This window comes from Rhea americana, unplaced genomic scaffold (genome assembly GCF_003343005.1).
Source record: "Rhea americana isolate MKP2758 unplaced genomic scaffold, rheAme1 scaffold_289, whole genome shotgun sequence".
NCBI lineage: Eukaryota > Metazoa > Chordata > Aves > Rheiformes > Rheidae > Rhea > Rhea americana.
In genome coordinates, this window is record NW_028186411.1 from 273,430 (window position 1) to 296,192 (window position 22,763).

A 22,763-nucleotide genomic window follows, 5' to 3' on the forward strand; every position below is an offset into this window, starting at 1 on the left:
GGAGGAAGTAAGAAGGCAGAGCCAGACTTCTCTGATTGGTGCCCAGAGACAGGACAAGAGGCAATGGGCATAAACTGAAATGCAGGGAATCCCACTGAAAAAGCAACGAAAACACTTTACTGTGAGGACAGGTGATGGAACAGGTTGCCAAGAGACGTCCTGGAGTCTCCATTCTTGAAGGTGCTCAGAATGCAGCTGGGCACGGTCCTTGGCAGCCTGCTGTCAGTGACCCTGCTCGGAGGGTTGGGCTAAACAATCTCCAGAGGTCCTTTGTAACCTCAACTACTCTATGATTCYGTCTCAAAAGTCTTRTCAAACAAAACAGTTCAAGGAACAAGCCCTAAACTAACCTATTTTCTAAGTGTCAGGGAATTAGTCTATACCAATGGAAAAAAGCACTGAATCTTAAATAGCGTGATTACATCCACTTCCTCTAGAATTTAATGGCAGTATTTCTATCAATTTCAATGACAACAAGATCTAAATCTGTACTGTCAGCTTCTTATTCAATCTTTTTTCCCCTGTGCCCAAAATGAAATGAAAGCAGCTTAAGCATTTTCAAAATTCCTCTGTCCTTTCTGCCCATAGTTTACTGACCATTCTTTTTTTGTTAGAGCACCTGTTTAATGTTCTAAAGGATGAATTATGGTATAGTGTACCAAGATTTTATTCCAACTCCACACAGCTGTTTCCTTCACATTGTTTCCCACAATAGCTAGTTTGAAAAAATCAAAGGTTTAGGGAAAAAGTTCATTATCGAGTATGAAACACACATTTCCATTAAAATAAAATGAAAAGGCAAATGTGTATTACYAATTCCTAAGAGTAAGGTTTTTCTAACATTCCACTTTTCCTCAAAAACCAAAATGATGTTGAACAGGCTGGAAACAGCACTTTGGATCTACCCCATGTCACCTTCTAACCAACATCACTCCAACTGTTGAGTGGTCAATTGTTGATCTTGGTGGAGTAATTCTTATTCATGCTTCAAAGAACACTGTTTTCAAAAGAAAACAAGCCCTACAATTCATCTAGTTCAATATTTTCATGATTCTACTTTGGATTTCTCTCCCTCTGTGTGTGTGGGGGGAGGGGTGTGGGTGTGTATATATATATATGTAATAACATTAATTAACATATATATGGATTTCTTTTGTATATATTTAGCAAAAGGGATTATTGAAAAGCATACTATRCTCCTATAATTCAAAATATATAGGGACCAGAACATTTGATGTGAAGAAAAGTTCAATGGTTCCATGGAGTTCTGCCAATTCACCCTCAAGCTTCTAGGCTCATCTTTTCAACACATCCGTTACACTAATGAATGCTACGACACAGCGCAGGGATTTGAAATACTGGTTACACTGACAATGACAAGCTAGAAAAAGATAGCCAAGGAAAATCTGTTTGCTTTGCCTATCTGATGTATTAAGAAAAACTAACTTTAAATGGAAAAGTCTCTGATAAATTTTAAAACATCTTTTCCCTCTATATGGAGTTCTGTATCAAGCTTTACGTCTACTGTAAATTTTTGTTTGCCTCTCCTTTTACTCTGTGCTCCTTAGAAGCCTTGATCATTTGCCTTTCTTCATATTCCTACTCACAGRTCCACCGTTCAGGAACAGGAGTCCATGAGAATCTTTCCATTGACTTTAATTTCATCTGAAGTAGTGAGTGACAGAAATAACTGTAGCACAGTAGAACTTAATTCAAGGGCAGTAAAATCCTGTGTTTCTTTTTCTCTCCAAAGCATCAACARCAAGTAACACCACTACACTTTTAAATCTATTTTCCTGAAAAACAGTGAAATATTTAATGCAATTCCTGGATGYAGCCCTGTCTAACATGCTCTAGGTGACCCTGCTGAGCGGGGAGGTTGGACTAGAYGATCTCCAGAGGTCCCTTCCAACCTTAYYGATTCTATGATTCTATGATTCCTTGACTTGTGGCCATGGCATAGCCAAAATCATACCCACAGTAATTGTGACTTTTAAGATATTAGTGACTAAGAYCTGCACATCAGTCAAGGAGTGAGTTGTCTTCTTTTATCAGTCTRCCTTTATCTCTTTAGCAAGCTAACACTGCTGGCGCTCGGCTGTCACCAACACAACATCAAAAGAAAATACACAACAGATTAGTCTCCAGCGGCATAATCATATTTAGCATTATAACAGCTTGAGTGCTTACTCACATATAGTTTTCTCCTGGAAGCATTACATACGGCCTGGCATACAGAACAGCTGTCTCATAGACACTCATAAAATTAACTTACTGCACAGAGCAGGTCTCACTTTGTGCCATCAGTACAGCAATAGCCTGGCAACAGATGGTAACATTCTTGTATTAATTCCACTTTACAACTCTTGTTAAATCTCAGATAYCTGTATATCTGAACATACAGCTCATTTGTACAGCTGTATTATAATCTACGCTTTATYACCTTGTGTATGTTCTTGCATTTCAAAACACAGATAGAGAATCTTCCACACACAAGTGCATATCATACCTGGATTTTTACGCAGAAGTATCTATAATACATGAAAGGAAGGGGATGGTGGAGAATAAAACYCACATCTACATCTTTTCCTGAAGGAACATATATCACTCTGTGCTGAAATCCAAAACATAAAAATCCTCTTTGATGAACATTTTTACTTTTCACCAAATACCATGACGGTGTAACCACAGTCCCCTTGGCAGTGTGACCACAGTTCTCAGGCACTTGCATTGTTTTACTCTTCAATTCCTCCAAGACAAAAAATCTGCTCTTCTAACTTGAACTTTTTAAAACAGAAAGGGAATTTCATGTTAATTTTGTCCAATTCAAAAAATCTGTTTCTCATCTCATTTATCTTCCATGAAAGTTTTCACTACCACAATAATTTTGATAAATATAACATGAACCAAAGGTAACATTTAGGTAAACTGAAAGATTAAAGGTAATCAAGACTATGCTTATAGAGTCATAATGAATTACCAAAAGTCTCAGACTTCTGAATTGTAGGAAATTGTTTTTCAGATCTCAACTAAAAAGACATAAATTTACTTAGYAGTACATTACTAAGGCAAAGCTTGGAATAAAAAGTATTCATTATTTTCAAAGAGGTCCTTGTTGATGCTGTATTTTCTTTATGAAAATATGCTAATGTGGAAGGGTATTTCCACAACACATAAAAACTGTACACAAAAAGAAACTCATTCTTCATTCTTTCTTCTCATTGGTGTACTGTCAGTGAGATTTGTGATCCATTCTGGTGTTGTATTACAGCGCTATTCAGTACAGAGAGCTAACACTAAGACAGCCTTTACTGTCCAACCACCTCCACCTCCTCATTTTTTGGCTCTTACCTAGTCTGAGAAAATAAAAGACATACTATTTTGAAAAGGTTTGTTAAAATCTGCTCAGTCATTATGGTGCTTCCAGTTTATTGGAGAAAATATTTAAGGGTTTGTGGGTTTTTTTTTTTTCTTTCTTTTTTTTTTTTTTTTTTTTTTTTTTTTTTTTTTTTTTTTTTTTTTTTTTTTTTTTTNAGATTTTTCAAATTCTACTCTGTTCATTTAAGTATAGCCTGGTTTGCAGGATTCATTCCATGTAAGAAGTACGAACTAGATAACGCTTTGAGCGAGGCATGGGAAATCACAGAATCACAGAATGGGTAAGGTTGGAAGGGACCTCTGGAGATCATCTAGTCCAACCTCCCTGCTCAGCAGGGTCACCCAGAGCATGTTAGACAGGGTTGCATCCAGGCGAGTCTTGAAGATCTCCAGAGAAGGAGGCTAAAGGAAGCTTACCCACATTAACGACAGGACAAACCAGGAGAAATCATTATTCAGACTTCTGCCAAGGATCGTTTCCCCTCCTGCTTCCTCCTTGCTCCACAAGTGCTAGAAAGGTAATGAAACATTGACTTAAACCAGCAACAAACCACAGGTTACTTACTGCCTTGAATCCTTTGGCTTGAAAARGAAGACAAGACCCCTCACTACCTGCTCCTCTCACTCCATGGGCAATTTAATTTCATCCCTTCCTGCATGTGTGGATTGAAAGTCTACATAATGTGAATAAGACTCTGAAGGGACAATTCTTACTTCTTCCTGCTCCATAATCCCTTCTGCTGAAGGCTGGACCAAGCTAGAATCCATCCTTCAGAATTATATTCACATTGTCCATTTTTGACTAACTTAGGTGCCTAAATTAGGTGCTTACATTCTCCAAAGTCACTGAAGTCTCCAGAAAATACCTCATATCATCCCCTGAGCATTGCGAATACCTTGTATAATGTATAATATACTCGTGAGAACCTTAATCTCCTGYGGATTTTCTATACTTTTCTGGCTCCAAACAAATCCTTTGCTACCATTTTTATCCATGAGTTTAYGTTTCAGCAGCTGAAAGATAGACTCCAAAATTCAAACACTGTGAAACAATCTTACAGTAATATTCGCTTGATAACACTGGGCAGTGTTACACAGCTTGTCCACTTCAGAAAGCTTCATTTCTTTCTCTCACTCCCTCCAAACATCTTAGAGGACTGAAGTTTCTGAAAAAATTACAGATTCAGCTATTCCCCACCCCCAGCTCTGTTTCTGGGTATGATTATCCAAAGAGCTGCAAGTCCATCTRCATGAAATGATGGCTGAAAAAGAAGACAGGTGAGAAGAACGTAGTGCTTTTGTGTGTTTTTGTGTGCTTTTGTGCTCTTTCTCTTASCTGGTTCTCTTAAGAACCTTTTCTTTTGTCAACTTGTGATGAGTTCAGCAGTTTTCCACTGCTAGTGAAAAGTGATGGTAGCTGGTTATAATCCTGCACTGGGGGACCAACAGGAGGAGGAAACTACCTTGAAATGCTGTTAAATATGGTGTCCCCTTTATAACCGGGGTTAATGTTTGAGTTTGCTATTTATCACTAAAAGAGAGAAAAAGAAAAAAAGAAAAAAATCCCTAGCCTACACTGGTAACTCCAAAGACTAGAATCTGAGCAAGTAATGCACATGCAATTTCACTGAGGCCTTATAAAACCAGGGAGAATTGGCTACTGGCAAAAATATGAGGATTCTGCTGTAAGACATTAGAAGTTTAAAAATGACACATAGTGGTAGTTTAACATGCTAGTTAGGTGGTGCCTTACCTCTATGCAATGTATAACTATATGATTATCAAGTGACACATGACAACAATCTTAGTAACTGAGATTAATTAAATTAAAATCAACAAATTAATTTGATAGGCCTACCCATCTGTCATACCTCTTATCATGGTATTTGAGCAGTTGACTGAACATTTTTTATTGGATGTAAAATGAAGCAATAAGTGATTCCCTAAATTCATAATCGCTACCATGTAAGGAAACACAACGTGCGTCTTCCCTCATTCAGATTATCTACCCTTTTTTTTTTTTTTTTTTTTTGAGGGCTAAAGCATAGGCACATTTAGAAAATACTCTTTATGTTCTTCATACCACCAAATGACATTATATTAACTAGACAGCACTCATTAAAATAGCTGCCAGACATGGAATAAGATGAACCAGGAGGAATTCCTATATCCCTGCCTCCCTCTGAGTAATACCTCATCTGCTATCAGAAATAAATCCAGGTAAAGCAAACATTTTAGAATAACCTATGATCTTTTTTAGTCACTGCTAGATTTGCAGTAACAAACATCAATATTGGCTAGGGTAAAAGTCTTCATGGGAACAGGGATAGTGTTGCTGAAACCAAAAGAACCACATCAAAGCTGGATATGACCCCAAGTTTACCTAATGAGATGTATTAGACAAACGTAGATGTCATATACACTAACTTTCCAATACACAAGAGAAATTAAACCTATTTATTGCTATACAGCACACAATATATAAAAGATGATGAAATAAAACTGAAACAGAAAACATGAAGTGCTGCATGAAAGGCAATAATCATAGGATAATGTGTTTTACAAGGGCAGATAGTGCTCTCACAGCTGGGTTTGTGTTGCATAACAGAACTTGTTTATTAGAACTGGTTTACATTTTCTACGACTTTGATCTACGTTAGGATTGTTTTGCAATGTCCAAAGCACAGTTTCCAAACCCAAATTTAATTAAAGTTTACTTATCAACACGGTCTGAACTTTAGGTCTGCAACAAATTCCTTGTACCATGTGATTTCTTGTGGTGCCAAGTTTAATAAAAAAATACTTTGCACAACTTTGCCCTTTAAAGCAAGACCAAGTCCTCAAATCAGCAAATACTGCATTTGTACTTAAAATAAGCAATACACTGAAAAACTTGCAGAAGTCAATATGATCACTTCAGCACATTATCTTAGACCTGTTTGTCACAGTTTAGAGCCAACAAAGTAAGGCTACGCACATCAAAACTGCAACTTTCATACAAGACAACCAGAAAGCCAGCCAGAAAGAAAGAGAATAAATGAGGACTGCAACCCAATGCATCTGTTAAGCTATTTTTTACTTCAGAGTAATGCGCGTTGTCCCTGGCCTGATGGATCATTCCGATTATGCTTACATGCACATCAGTATGCTTTTAAGCAGCTCTACAATGCTGGAAGAAAAATCCTGTGAGAACCATCTGGATCTTCCACTGAAAAATCTTCATTACATCCTTATGTACTGCTGGACTCAAATGTCTTTTGCCATAGTGCTAAATCTGTCCAATTTTGCTAGACTTCTTTTATGTATTCCTAGACACAAACACACACCTCCAAAAAACAGACATACAATTTAGCTGCCAAGCAAAGACTCATGAAAAATCYCTGTTCTCATGTGCAAGATACTTCTTGGCTGAATCTTCTGTCAAATCCAACAGCATTAGGGTATTGCATTTTGCACTTTGAGGAGAGATGGCTGACAAACTAATTTCAAGAATTTATTGCTGCAGCAACAAATTACAGAAAGAAAAGAAACTTACCCAGCAAAACTGAGATTCCAAATAGTCCCTCGCTTCCACTCTACCTGTAGATAGTCTAAACTATGCATGTAGAACGCAGCAAGAGACTGTCCCTATCCAACACAGCTGTTAAAGGCACTAGCACTGTAAAGTTTTATCTTGTGTTAGATTTTTAGTCGCTCTTCTAGCATAGTAGTTATTTCAAAAACAACAAAAACCAAAGGATCCATGGTAATGGGTTTCACAGGCCCCAAGGATTAATTTAGTGAAGAATACAAAACATTTTGGGTTTTTCTAAGCATTAAAGCATTCAGTGGCAGAGTTCAACTAGCACAGACTTTTCACAGATGTAAAAGCAACTGTTTGAAAAAATTAAATATTTAATATTGAAAGACTGTCTTCCAATATGCAAAGCAAGAGGGTTTTTTGTTGTTTTTATTTATTTCAGAAACCTCTGGTAGAGAAGTGGAGGGTATATAAAAAGAAGTTAACATTTCTGCATTGTCAATTGCTAAGACTGAGCATAGCTTAAGTTACCAGCAGACATAGCTGCAGCCGTTTCTCCATTCTCAATCATAAGACAAGACTTACAGTAGACACCTCAAGTGCTTGAGATGTCAAATACCATGTAGAGTTAAAATGCTACAGAAGTGTCCTGACTACCCAGTATGAGCCAGTCAACATCAGTACTACCATGAGGCTAGCCACATTATAACTGGCAGATACTGTAAAACATCTCCTATTTTTGTCTGATAACGGAAAAGGGAGGGAATCATCCTGGTATCTGCAACTGATTAAAAAAATGCATATTCAGTAACAAGGAAACCTTCAACTATCAATCCTGTYGAAAGTAGAAGGTAGAAGAGCAGAACTTCTTGAAAGAGAAGTTCACATTTCCTTCCTATCAAGACATTGTGGGTAAAAAGGGATTGCTATCAGCTTCCTCTGGAATAAATTTCTAAGGCCCAGCTTGTTTTCATGGCACCATACAGAAAACCGCTTCTGAAAGGCTGTGAACATGGTGGGAATCTGCAAGTTTATAAAGCCTGTCATCTGCATAAACAATTGCAGTATCAAATCCTAAACAGTCTCTTTAGCAAGATCAGTATCTCCAGTGTGACAACACAGCACATATCTGTGCACATATGCATTTCTATAGCACAGTACAGAAGTGTCTAAAACAGGCAAGCCGTCATTTATTCTAAGTCGCACCAACAGGATTTTCACACGTTGGTTTAATACTATTCATGCATATTCCTGAAAAGACATGCTAAAATTCTTTACTGAATGTAATGCACAGGCTTTAGGCTTCAGGCGTTAAGGGAGACACTTTCTGGGAGCTTTGTCTTTCAAAATCTGCCCAATTCAATCCTTACATTCACTCATTCAAGCTGCAGGCTCCTCTGTAACATAGTTACTGGGAAGCAACAGGCCAGCATAAGGCCCTGTCACTATATTTTTTTTTTTTTTTTTTTTTAGCATTTCCTAAAGCAGTGGGTAACACAGGTAATGATCATTACATGCACATATCTTGATAGCTTACATTACTGGAAGATAACCACATTAATCAGCATCTTTGCTTTTCCACTGCTGTGGAAGTGTAGTTTTAGATCTATACCATTCCTCAAGAAAARTATTTTTTCCCACTTCTAAAGAGTAAGTTTGTTTAACAAACTTTTTTTTGCTAATTATCTCTCACATTGGATAATGGCTTAGCAATGTGCAAAACTACTCTAGCTATTCTGTTCCTCTAAAAGAACAGCTATGCCAAGGTCTTCAGTCTCAAAAACATTTCATAGAATCACAGAATGGGTAAGGTTGGAAGGGACCTCTGGAGATCATTTAGTCCAACCTCTCCGCTCAGCAGGGCCACCCAGAACATGTCAGACAGGGTTGCATCCAGGCAGGCCTTGAAGATCTCCAGAGAAGGAGACTCCACAACCCCTCCGGGCAACCTGGTCCAGGGCTCCGTCACTCTCACAGGGAAGAAATTCCCCCTCACGCTCAGGCGGAACCTCCTGTGGTTCCATTTCTGCCCATTGCCTCTTGTCCTGTCACAYGGGACAACTGAAAAGAGTTTGTCCCTGTTCCCCTGACACCCTCCCTTCAGGTACTTGTACACATTGATCAGATCCCCCCTCAGGCTTCTCTTCCCCAGGCTGAACAGGCCCAGCTCTCGCAGCCATTCCTCACAGGGCAGGTGCTCCAGCCCTCTGATCATAGCCCTAAATATATTTTCAGCTATTCTTCACAGTATACAGATTAATGTGCTATTTTTCATTCTTTGTCAAATGAGATTTTTTGCACATTCCAGAATAAACAGTAGTGAATTTATTTGCTGACCTTCTAAGGCTGTCAAATACCAAAACTCCTTGCTGTGTTCGCTGCAAGATAAGTAACTAATATTAAGTATGTATGTGTGTATACATGTATATATACACACTCCAATATATCAAAACATATATCAAACAAAACAATATCAAAAACAAAGATAACTAGAATTATGCAGAATACAATGTAGAAATGTCTGAAAGACTGATTAAATTAATTTTGCATGGTTTTCAGTCACAGTCCAATTCTAAAGGAGAATTAAAAAGCTCAAATTGATACTAAAGGCAGATAGATAATTAGAATGAGCCATTAACTGCTTATAATCGAAACTTTTAGTGGCTGCCTACTGAACCAAAACTACACAGCACAAGCCTTGAAAGGAAGGAGAAAGACTAAARAGGAACCACCACCCCAAATAAACTCCCTTTACAATCACCTGGAGAGATTCTCTCTGAAGGAGGTAAAGTGGTGTATGCACTGCTCACAATTCTTCCCAAAAGTGGTCTGAGTATGTCTCTGCATATAATTTTCCTGCTCCTAGGGCAGGAAAAAAAAAACATAAAATTTTCCTTTCTCAACTCTTTATTATCAACATATCCAGCACCTTTTCCCTGAGTACTGGAATACTACTCCTTAACAACTTTATGGAAGAATGAAGAAAAAAAAGACATCAAAAGAGATCTTCCCCTCACCTCCACCAGCTTTTTGAGGAAGCTTCTTCATCATCAATGTCAATTCTTAAGGCAAGCCAGATGAAGTCTTATTGCCTCAAGTGATCTCCTTTACTGCTAARAATTGACAATGGCCTGGGTATGACCAGCGAGGTTTCTGCAGTTGCAGTGTGACACTTTCTTCTGGATCCCATGAAAATCTTGTAAGAGCAACACTTGTGCTAGTCTGTCATGTACACCTAGGAGAGGTTCTCCTYCACTTGCCTCCTGTTCCTAGAGCTACTCAACACAGCCAGGCTATGTTTCACTACTGCTGATTTCAAGAGCATTTTGATTCTCAGACTACACTGAGTGTAAAAGTCCCCAGTGGTCAAGAAATCAATTTTATGAGTGATTTCATCTGCATTTAGATGTGGTAGACCTCTATCTGGATACAACTTGCTCCTCAAGCTGGGATGCCAAGYGTGCACCAAGACAGGGAATTCACTAGTCAAAGGATCTACAATATTATTGCTTTTCCTTTGCTGACACTGACTCCACTGCTGAATCAGCACACATCTGTTTCTCCATGTCTGGCCATTCTATTCCTATTGYCCTGTATTTTGAACCATCTCCCCAACATTTCTAGCTCAGGGGCGTGCTGGTAAGTCAAGCTTCAAATGGCTCAAGCAGAAGAAACGCATCACTTGGCAAATGTGTTCAGTAGCCTGAACACAAAACATGAGAAGTAACCCATTGCCATGCGAGTATTTTTTCTGACCATCAGAGGTATTCCGTGAGTTCAGCTTAAAAACAAAATGGCTGGGATTGCAGTTTCATATTTTGACCCTTTCAAAACATCTGAGAAGCATTTTGATAAAATAATTTGTTTATGCTATTATCACTGCATTATATTTCTTAATAGGCTCTTTAAAGATCTAACTGCTTACTGCTCATTTTTCTCATTCAGGAGTTCACAGTTTAATTTCCTGATCCATAAGCACTAAAAGTTTAAAATGACCATAAGTACAGCAGGAGATTATTGCATTTTTAAGTTGGTTAGCTACATTAGGAATGTTTTTACAGCACAGAAATTAYATAGCTCTGCAGAACATTTTACAAGCTAGGATATTTAGACGTGCTACATCAGAAGTAGCATCATAAGTTCTCATGCTTCAGCATGAAAGACAAAATACCTATAAAATAAAAAGCARTGAAGGTTTTCCAAAAAGTTACTGCCCTGTGATCTTAAAAATATACACTTATTTCAAGTATCAAGTAATCAGACCAATCTAATTAAGAAATAGATAATTAAAAGACTAACAGGTAGCTAAATCATGCTCAGGACACATAACCTGAAATTTGCTCTAGTTTATATGTATGATTAAAATAGTAACAGTACCCACATCTCTAATCTCTGGACAATTTTGAGACATTACATTGCACTCAGACAATAATACGTGATAAAAAGTACCACTAAAATCTCAACACTTACTACGGCAGGAAGCTGTTTTAATTGCAGTAACTTTCTATTCTCTCAAAAAGAATTGTTACCTTAGTACCGTCATCACTTATCGCAGAACGGAAATGTTTAGGCTGACACTTTTGAATGTAGCAGCTTGACTCCCCAGTGAGTGAACAGCAGTGGAGAGCTTTGAAAGTCTTAGACTGAATTCAGGTAGGTGCCGTTCRTAAAACATTTTAGAAATGACCAGGTTAGTTTCTTGGTCCAAGGAATCTTCTTCTTTTGGCAGATAGAGAGCCTTTACCCAGTCTTCTCTCAAATACAGCCACTCCTTCACATGAGTTTAAACATTTCGAACTGCAGTGCTCTAYAGATAACAGCAGCAACCATCCACCCACTAAAAATAAGTCCACTGGGAGGGTGGGGAGGGAACTAAAAAAACCAGAAATCATCAATTGGCCAAAAATCTCAAAATACAGTAGTTCACTAAGATCTAATCTTCTACATCTGACATCTGCCAAATCATGCAGATGTTCACACTATGGGAGGCACAACGCAGATTTATATCTACCAAGTACTACTTCCCCTGTTTCCTGGCACATTTGCAAGATGAGATGTTATTGATTGGCACTAAGGTCAAATGATCATCTTGCCACAAGGCTGTACTCTGATTTATTTATTTATTKAWTTATTTACTTATTGCATTTTTTTTCCRTATTTAATCTCATGGAAGATGAGAWAGCTGAAAGCCCTAGCTAAAAAGTTAAATGCACCCTAGATTCATATCAGCATCTTGATTTCCCAAATGAAGACAATTAGTTACGTAACTATTTCAGAACAGCAAAAATGGGCCACTAGAAGCAAGACAAAGAAATATAGCTTGCTTTGCAAAGGCTATCACAGCACTTCATTTCTACTCAAAGTTTGGATTTACTGTGAACTTTTTCTTTAAATCTGCAAGAAGAGCTCTTAAGCACCCCATAAATGGAAAAKGTACATTAACAAYTCTAATGCTTGTTGCATGAAAAATATGTAAATAAAAATAGCTTTGTTCCTCACTGGCCTGGTTAGCATAATTCAGGAAGGAAGGAAATAGTTTGCCTTGAAAGTTGATTTTTGAGAGGAAACACATTGAAAATGTTTGTATCAAGCTAATTGTTGATAAAGGTGTTTTCTAGGCATGTTAGTAACCTCAGCCCCAGTTTTTACTCCACACTCCAAATACAGATTTATATAAAATAGAAGCTGTCATAACAAGGGGTGTGATGCAAAAGAATAATCAGCAGCCTGAAACTCAGAAGACCTAGATTTAAGGTCTAATTGATGGTTGATTAATCCTGTTTTGTTATTTGTTTTGGTCCGTGTTCAAGTGCAACACAAAGATCACAATAAACAATTTTCCAGGGAAAAAAGTAAGTCTACTGATAAAAAGTTGTTATGTTCTTATTTGCAAGTGTAATATTTAAGTCAGGTTAACAGTTCATCCAYAGTTCTTCATAAGCATTAAGGTCTCTATTTTGCAAAGACATCTTTTTTCTGGCTTTATGCAGCCAATAGCTCAGTTGCGATCAAAGAAAGCAATCACAYGTATAGGTTTATACAAGTTCCACGCATGGATGCTGTCCTGGTCAGCACAACAGAGATTTTTCAGGGCTGAAAGTGCCATGAGCAATAGCCAGAGCTTCCTTCTCCCCTAACAGTAAGCTTTGGGACATGCAAGACTGGTTGATAACTCCCTGCAGGATCAGAGTTAAAGCTGTAGAGAAGACAGGACCTTCGGATCACTCTTCACAGCGACCAACAGCACAAAGGAAGAGCTGCAGGACTCCTGCAATCCTGCAGCTGGTACCACAGTCCCAGATCTCTGAAATCGCAGACTTCTTTGGGCCTTTGAGAAGCTGGTAAGATCACTCAAAAACAGAAGCAAACTTGYCCAGCAAGAATCACAGCAAGATTTTCACATCCAGAAAGGTAACAGATTTGGCCTAAAGAGAATAGAYATACTGCAAACGCCAATTTCCAACAGATGCACTAATGTGATTAGTCTGATGACCAATATACTAGAGATTTTTCAGTCTCTCCTTTTGCCAGATGCTCATGAATTCAGCAAGATCTAAACATAGCACAGACAAAAAAGGTTACCACGTAATATTTATTTTGGTGGCTTTCAGATCTGATACACACACACACACACACACACACACACACACACACACACATATATGTATGTATTTGGGTTTGGTTGTTTAGGGTTAAGGTTTGGGGTTTCTTTAGTTTTCTGCAYAATATACCTCCAGATTTCTGATTAGGTTTCTGGAGCAATAAAGGAACTGACCCTCAGACAGCYTTTCCCAGTTTGTTTCACCAGATAGACTGGAACACAAATTTAGTACTTAACACTGTATAAATAGTCATGCTAAGTAAGACAATTGGTTTATTTATCCATCATCTAGCTAGCATGACTAAACACCTGAGCTCAAGAGATACATCTGAGCACCTGAATACTACTACACTGATGAGCAGAAACACACAGAAGATACACTGAGCCTCAGTGTTTTGAATTAAGATGTTTCCRGTTCCCTCAGAAGCAACATCAACTAATGTTTACACTCTCTGTATTATCTGTATTTTTCACTTTTTGGACAATGAAAATTCTTTAATCTTGATCTCTTCTGATCAGTTTCAAGATCCTATGACTTCCTGGCATCATGATGTATTTCTGGGCAGCACTTCAAAAACAAATCAATTAAAATTTAGCCAGCTTGGGGGGGTTGTTACTAAAAGCACCTAATTAAAAATGTTAAGTTTGAGAGAAAATGTCACCTGACAGCACTTCCTCAGTCAACAGCTTGTTTTCYTATAATAAAGGCAACAAATACCCAAAAATCTCACAACAGGAGGGGAACAGATATGTAGAACTGAAAACTCATCAACTTACTGAAAGATACGTCTGCTAAGYGCACCTTTATCAAACAAAACAGACAAAACCAAGACCTGCTACATTAAAAGCACAGAACCTTCCACACTGATAAATTCAGCAAATATTTTGCTCTCAAATAGTAATTATTTCATATTCAAGCATCCTTATTAATCCTTCAAATGTACCTCCATTTTCCAAACAGATATCAGAATCTTCTCTGTCAACTGAGTATGTTAAATATTATGTGTGTACGTGTGTATATTTACATATATATATTTACACACACACACACATATATGCATGACACCATCAGGCAATAGAGCTKCAATAGAATGTGTTTCCCAGGAAACTGGCTCCCAGCTTCAGCGCCTACAGTACACTTCTCCAGGTGGCAGTTGATATGCATTGACTTATCTGTTCTATACAATACACTTTAATTGGGCTGTTGTAGAATTATCACGAAAGAGGGTAAAGCAAGTCCCTTTAAGCTTCGACAAAGATCTTTCCTGTACTCTATAGGTCCGTAACTGAATTCACATTCAGTTGTAATACTGGATCAACGCAAGTAGTTAGCACTCTCCAATTTATTCTTGACAAAACAAGGATGACAGAATGACTTGAGCTGATAAAACTGARATCTAAGCTTTCAAAATAGTCTGATCAGTCATTTTTCATGCTGTCAGCCAACCCAACAATTCATTTTATCAGCCTAAGTACGACTTTTCAGCACATTATAAAAGATACCTTTCCATTTTACTACTTTTATATGCAAGGCAAAATGTCAGTATGGACACCTAAAGACTGAAATTGGAGTTTGGTTGAATATGCTGAAGATGTTTTTTGTCCTCCTAACTCTCCAAATTATTCACATGTGCTGTGGCAGCATGCAGTCAACATGTAGCATTAAGTATTATTGATTGGAGCGTAGAGTTTAGTGTCAAATTCCAACAACAAGGAATAAATCAAAACATTTTTTGTGCCTGTACCTGTYGGAGACTGATTCTGGTATCTTCTGTGTTTATTTAAGACTGCAGAGCCTTTGGTCTTGGATGTTGGAGATCTGGTTAGGAGAAAAGAGTTGTTGGAATTCTTTGCTTTTTATGTTATCTTTATGGACTGCGTAATCTTTACTTACTGCAGTATCTTTAATGATACTGCAAAAATCTAAAATTCAAAGTCTAACTTCAGGTTACAAAAATCTCAAAATAGATACAAGCAAGCAAGCAAAACTACAATAACAGGCAAGTGATGTCTGTAGAAGTGCTGCAAGAGCAAGGATATCTTGCTCTTGCCAGGGCATCCAACTTCAATGCAAGTCAGGTGCCCAAGGAAAAGTGAAATGCTCAAATATTTTAAAGAACTATGCCARTTTGCATGTTTAAACCTTTAAGCATTCATTTGAATGCATCTGGTGAAATGTTTTTTTCAGCTGTCCTTTTTCTCTCTCATAAACAAACAGTATTTTTAGGAGATCCATCTTCAGGCCATCAACAATATTTTGAGACCACAAAAAAATAAGATAGATTTTAAACAATAAGATTCATCCACTGTAAAACTAAAACAGACTCACAAACCAACAGGGAATGTGGGTCACCAATCAATGCTTTTGCCCAGGTTTATCTGAACTTAGCATAAATATGAGCAACGTAATGATGAATAAACCCTGTAACCTCTGGTAAGAGCATATACATTTCTTTAATCCAAGTTGCAAATATATATTCCAAAGCCTACAGCAAGTGCTGATCAAGCCAGATTTTTAAAATTCACAGGAGCTTAAACAGACAGTTTAAAGAAACAATCAGGTTTGAGGCCAATCATTTGAAAGAGTTATCTATTTATCAAACAGAAGTTTGATATTGCAGGTTCTGTCCCATTAGAACACAAARTTTTATTAGACCTCATTAAATACCCTATAATTTTGAATGCTTCACTGTCCTATAGAGCTTCTCAACATCTAAAGAACATACTTTGTGCATGAATGGTAAGTACAGTATTTTCAGCACCRCTCTCTACTAACTGCTTTGTGCCTCACTAGGCACTATTAGCCCATCCAATTCCCTGCACAATCTGCAGCCCCCGGTTATTATTTTTTTTAGTTTTATTAGAAAAGTAAAACTCAAAAAAAGGTCCCATCAATAGAGTCAGAAAGGATATCCTTACTTAAACAAGCAGCAGTTACCAAGAATTATATTTTAATTCTGCATTAAAACTGCTAGAGTTCAGAAAAATTGACAATTTAATTACTGTAATATTTCTAAAAACATTTTACTATAATTATATGATAACTTACTAGCCCAGAAAGCTGTTTGAAGGGCTRTGTTGCATAATAGCTCCTCCTGAAATAAGAGGTGCTCTCCCCAAGCAAGGATTCCAACTAGGCTTTAATGTAAGGACTTTTCATCCTGGTATAAAAGAAGTCTGCCTACATATTTCAGACAACACTAACTGCCCCTCCAAGCTCCTGAGGACTCRGAGGTCATCAGGAAGGCAAGGAGAAGGCAAATACCTTACAAYTTGACCCAATTACCATGAAAATAAAAGAGCTTTTATATCAGCTTCAGTACATAATGAAACRACCTCCTACTCACTACTCGAAGAATATCTTGTTTTCAAAGCATACATTTTAATAAACCAAAAAAAAAACCCACAACGCATCAGAGGCATCTCAGGCAGAACACGAGCAAAGTCGGGGGACCCACGCAAACGCCGGCTYGCAGCAGGTTGGTCAAGACTGACAACGCTGGCACAGTGACGTACTGCGTTAGCCGTCCATCTCGGAGGTCTGCGCTCAAACGTCAGTGAAGTTCTAAGCGACACTCAAAATAAGAGATAAGGCCGTAAATCTCAAATTAATCAGCCAGTTGATATAGCTGCTAACCTCCATTTTGTATTGGTTAAATGCTTGGGAGATAAGGGCACTACTCACAGGTCTGACGTGAGGGTTACTGATGGGACTGCGTTAACGCTTCTGCATAACTGCAATACGCCTGGCTCTGGCCATGTATGCTGGGAAAAATGAGTACCCGATTCAGCAACACTACCCAAAGATTTGTTAAAACAAAATATATATTTTAAATCTGTTCCAAAGAACTTGCCTGAACTAGAGGGATATCTCATTCCCTCTATATGAGTCCCATTAAAAAAAAAAAAAAAACAAAAAAAAAACTCTTCCGGCCTTTACACTGAAAGATATTTGTGTTCAAGAACAGTAACACATTGAGGTGCTATTCAAAATGGATAAAATCTGCACTGCACTATGTTCCTTTTGAAAGTTATTTCCTATGTGCTTTGAAACATGACCTTTCTATTCTATTGGCAAGTCCCTCTTTGAGGGCCAATTAATCAGAAGAAAACTAGTCTTTAAATAATCTTCGCCTTCAGTAAAACTGCCTATCTCGTCCAGCCTTGAACTTGTCTAGCTCTGCTGTGCTTACCTTTGCTAAAATTGAAAACAGTACCTCAAGAGGGCAATAGCTGTTGCTTGTTATTATATTCACCATCAATTCCCTTCTGCCTTATTTATTAATGCACACAGTTGTCTCAGGGTAGCTAACATAGACCTTGTTCTAAAAGATATGTGGCACTTTGGTGATGATTTAAAGGTAATGCGTCACTTCTGGGAACCCCTTCCCTGCTCTGGCACTCACAGTGAAAGGGTCACTGTCTGTATCAAGGAAAGACTGAATTAGCATCAAGTCCTGACAGCCAAAATAAAGACATGTTTGTGGCAGGATAAGCACTCTAAAGGGAAAGGTAAGGAAGCAGGGAAAATAGATGAGAAGGACACTCTGTACAGGTAAAACCCAGGCAGGCTTATCTTCATTCTTTTAAGTGCATAACACTGTTCAAGTTTTCAATCAATGATTCAATATAACCTCCACATCCGTATCTGCAAAACAGCTACCTAACCAAACATCCCCCCAGTCTGTAATGGAGCAATACCTAAATGCAGGATTTGGCATTCATCCTTATTACATTCTCTTGTATTTTTAAGACCAGTTGTCAAGATGCTATCATTCAAACTGCTTYCAGATCTTCCCACAAGAGCATCACCTTAAATTTTTACAAACTGTACACTCCATTCCTTTAGCAAGKTATGAAAGAAAACAGTGAAGAATAACAGATGCTTGCAAGAGYTCAATTCTGATACAGCCTTCCTGGAAGGGCATGAAATACAGTTACTGAGAAGATGCACCTCTAGACACATTTTCCAAAGTGCTGTGGACCTACCTTATAGGAATTTCACTCAAGCCATGCTTCCCTAGCTTACCAGAAGAGTATYAGGTGAGACAGGGTGGAAACTCCTTCCAGTTCAAGACAGTTAGATTTACTACCTCTCACTCTTCCCAATGCCTGTTACCTTACAATACAGAGGAACAGACTGCTTTTGTATAAYTATTCTTAACAAGTTCACCTTAACTTATATCCTCATTACCACCTAGACATTTAAAAACAGTTTAGTTACTCGTTCCAGTATTTTTCCAGATACTATTATTAAATCAACAATTCCATGATCTTCTTGTTATTCTTTCCACCCTTAAGCCTGGAAAATCAGGACAGTTTCTTTTTTCCAAAACTTCACCCATCTTCTTTAAAGATCTCAAAGAAGATATGCTAATTACTCTAAAACTGTTTCAGAAAGGTCTCCTCGGAGAATTTACTGTGAACTTTATCAGGCCTAGTTTACTTGGAGAAAAAAACACTATAATTTTCTTCTCTTTTCTTTCCGTTTTYAGTCTGAGGTCTTACTAGAATGGTTCTAGCCATGCGCTCACAGTTCACTAAAGGGACTAAGATYGAATCAAAAAGTAAAAATTCAATCAGTGGAAAACCTGGCATTACTCATTGATGGTATTTAGAAGAGTAGACATCACCTTCCTTGAGATAGTAACATACCTGCAAAATGCTTTTGTCCTTTAAGCCTTTTGGTAGCTGCACTTTCCAACAGCTTTTCTCATTATATCCTCATGTGCTTCTATAGTACACAAGTATAGAGGTAGTACTGCRCATACATTTTCATTTGTGTTGTTTCTTTGAGGCACGGTCTCAAAAACACTTCAGCCCGCATTYTTCTTTCACATTTGGAGTGACTGGATCCCACTCCCGCTTTATGTGAACTTCATGAGACTTCCTCATCATTGAGGAGCTCAGTCTAATCAGACTGGTCTTTCAYTGTACCACCTGCCCTCCTTCCACACTGTACTGTTAAATTTTAGGGGGAGAGGTGTCTGGCGAGCGGGTTTTTTTGCTTGTTTGTTTTAAGATCAACACAACAGTTCAGAAAATCCCACTCCGAATGCTCTCAGCTGACAACAAGCTTCTACTGAAGACAAGTKTTACTCATTTACTGCTGTGATGCCTGCTCTAAAAGCATTAACAAAACGAAGAGGTATGCAAGGCTTCAGCTAAGCCTTCAACACTGCTAAGCATTCGGAAGTCTTCACCAGGTATTTCAGAAATACTAGCACAGAACCTGAAAGCGGTGAGTTCACACCAAGAGTTACATATCATGCGTGGCTGTGGTTTACTTGCAGTCCTGCAAGGGGGAAGGCTGTGAAGCTGAATCATTCCTATACGTGCCCACTATAAAGTGCAGCGCAACCTCCTATCTCACACCAAAGAGCTACCGATGGAAGCACGTGTCTGAYCGGCACTGCTCGATTCCCACTCGGATCATCAGCTGAACTTTCTAGTAATCAGTGCCGTTTTAATTTAATTCAGCTAGCTGTTTTAAACTAGACAAGCCTCTTTATAAGTCTTCCCATCAAGATTTGAATACTTTTACTGAAAAGATGGTCCAGCATATACAAAAACATTTAAAGCAGAACTACTTTTGTCAGTGAAATTAGAGATATATAAATGTAAAACTCTCTCAAAAGCCCTTCAGACATGAGTTTCCAGTAGTTTCAAAGCTTTCATATTATAACCCATGTATAAGCTTGGCAAATGACCCCACAAAAATGAGTTTTTTAACAAATACAATATGCTTTAATCACACGTATGTTCACATATCAGGACTCAGATCTCTTGCAAGCTATAATAGCTAAACATGATTTATAAGTCTGATGTAAATCCTATGGAATTCAATTGAAAGACTCCCATTGACATAAAAGTTTTAGAGCTCTACACTTAAAATAATAAACTCCTGAAATAAATARTAGATTAATTCATACTGACGAAAAGAAATTTTATCAGTTCTGTAGCCTTTGTTTTTACAGCAGGTTACTCTTAAGAGTAAATAATATTGCATTAGGCTCTAAATGTCACATGTACATTGGATGTCTTCAGGAAAGCTTAATTTATACACAAAATATTGTACACTGCTATGAATGCCAAGCAAATTATTTTCATTTCAATTATATGAAAAGTAACATGTAAGCAAGCCTACACAGAAACATGACATCATTTCACTATTTGAGCAGCAGGATAGGAGCTATTTCCACTGAAATTAACTCAGTAACATTATTGCTAGCTTTTGTTCTCTGAAGTCACATCGCAGTTTCCTCCTTTTACTCAGAGCAGTATGTTCTTATTTTATTTTCCTTATAGGAAGCAACACATTTATAGCAGAATTTTTCAAAATTTAAGCCAACAAATACTTTTGCCCAGGAGAGATAGCATTGCATTTGTTCTGTACATGAGTCCTCGCACCTCCAGTTGCACATACAGTGTTAGTCAGCAGTTTTATTTCTACTCATTAATAACCTCAGCAGGAAGCAAGAAGCACATCTGAAAGCCTTCTGATATTTTCCTTTCACACAAAAGTCAAAGGCTAAAGTAAAACAAAAGACTTCTGAAATAGAAAACTTATGGTAAACTGTTTAAAATAATAAAAAAAAAAAAAAAAAAACCTTAGATCAAAAAACCTGAACACAATATATATTTCCGCATCCACATATTTGTGTCAGACTGTCACGTATTATTTGAGACTGCATAAGTGATCACTGTAAAATGTTTTTACCACTGCTATTTTCTATCTAATTTCAGCAATCTTCCCATCCCAAATAGCCCCGTGTTCATTAACCAGAACGTTTTAAGAGTGATCACAGCAAAAGATCATTAATTGCTACAGCACATCTTGGTTTTGGTTATAGACTTTAAAATGGAATATATTTTCAACTAGCAAGCATCAAGCCAAACGCAGCTTTCAGACCCCACATCTGTGACTCTAAAGGTGGAGTCACCTTTAGGTCACCCATTTCAGAAAACACATTGGACCAAAAATAACTTTAGACTGGCGATAACTTCTCACATACCTCATGAGAGCTTAAAAGATGCATGAGGCTCTAACAATGCATATATCATATCCTATAATGCAGACTATAGCGACATACCATATGTCTGATACCATCATAGTATTATATTACAACATCTTTAGCTTAAGAGATTGACTAAAGCCTACAGAGATTCCATCTCTGTTCCCTGTATGTTTACATACAAAATTTTGGTATAGATAATTACATATTACTGAAAATATTGCTTCCTTGTGGTCATACAAGTGCTAACAAGACAGGAACTCAGGGCAAATAGAAGCTATTAGCTATGGATGGAAGCTTTTATTTCAACAGAAATAGCTGAGCTGTCTGCAAACATGCTTTCTAAGTAGGAAGAACAATTTCAGGTGGACAACATGGAACTTCTCAGAGTAAGCTTTGATACATGCCTTCTCCTCTCAAACCTGACTTGGAGCCCACTCCACCTCATCCAAAGGGAGATAGGCCAGGCCTCTACTGAGCCTAGAAAGTTACAATTACATAATTAAAATATATTATTCTACAGAAGAGTCAAAAGATGTTACTATTCACTATTTACCATTTAATTAACACAAAAACTTCATTCTTGCTGGTCAAACAAATGGCAGTCAGAAGTACTGCTGTAACATTGGAAATGCCCTGCAAAATAATCAGATGGCTGTGCAATCAAATGCATACTAGCTGAATATATTCTGAATTTTAAAGTAAACTAGGTTTTCACCAACACAATATAATAGACTGATAAAATGCAAACACATGAACACAATTCAAACAATTTACTATGGCAAAAGTCTCACTTTCTTCAGAGTTCTATTTCAAATCTACACACAAAGAACTGAGAAATGAGTTTTCAGCTAAATATAAAGATGCAGACTTCTTTTATGAAAGCATCTCAGAGCATGTATAAGAAAAGAGCAAACTATAGAAATTTTGCTAAGTCTATAAAAAGTTATTTCAGCAACACAAAAAGATGTCTATTTGAATTTTGTTTTTACTTATTTCATTTACTCTATTTCATTAATTTGAATAATATTGTCATAATCACTTGTCTGCCAAAATACCAAGACACTTAAATTGTGCCCATCTTAAAAAAGTTAATTGCAATCAGTGGGGATATCAGCTCCTTAAAACTAGGCATGCTTATTGGGTATCTTCCTAAAGGGCAACAATTACAACAAATATCCTTTAGGATCTTCCTTAATTTTTCATTTGTTACAATTAAATATATGTAAACTCAAGGCTTTGAAAAGCT

General features: G+C 37.5%; 1 protein-coding gene across 5 annotated transcripts in view; it reads right to left on the bottom strand.

Moving 5' to 3' along the window:
- CCDC85A (coiled-coil domain containing 85A) overlaps positions 1 to 22,763 on the bottom strand; it is a 99,863-nt gene that overhangs the window by 72,702 nt on the left and 4,398 nt on the right. Inside the window, exon 3 of one of the 5 annotated variants that reach the window (XM_085308968.1) lies at positions 15,253 to 15,318. The exons of the other annotated variants lie outside the window; for them this stretch is intronic. Within the exon in view, the coding sequence (XP_085165094.1) occupies positions 15,281 to 15,318 (38 nt within the window). The 3' untranslated portion in view covers positions 15,253 to 15,280. Of the gene's footprint in view, positions 1 to 15,252; positions 15,319 to 22,763 lie in introns of those variants that run through there. 5 annotated transcript variants of the gene reach the window in all.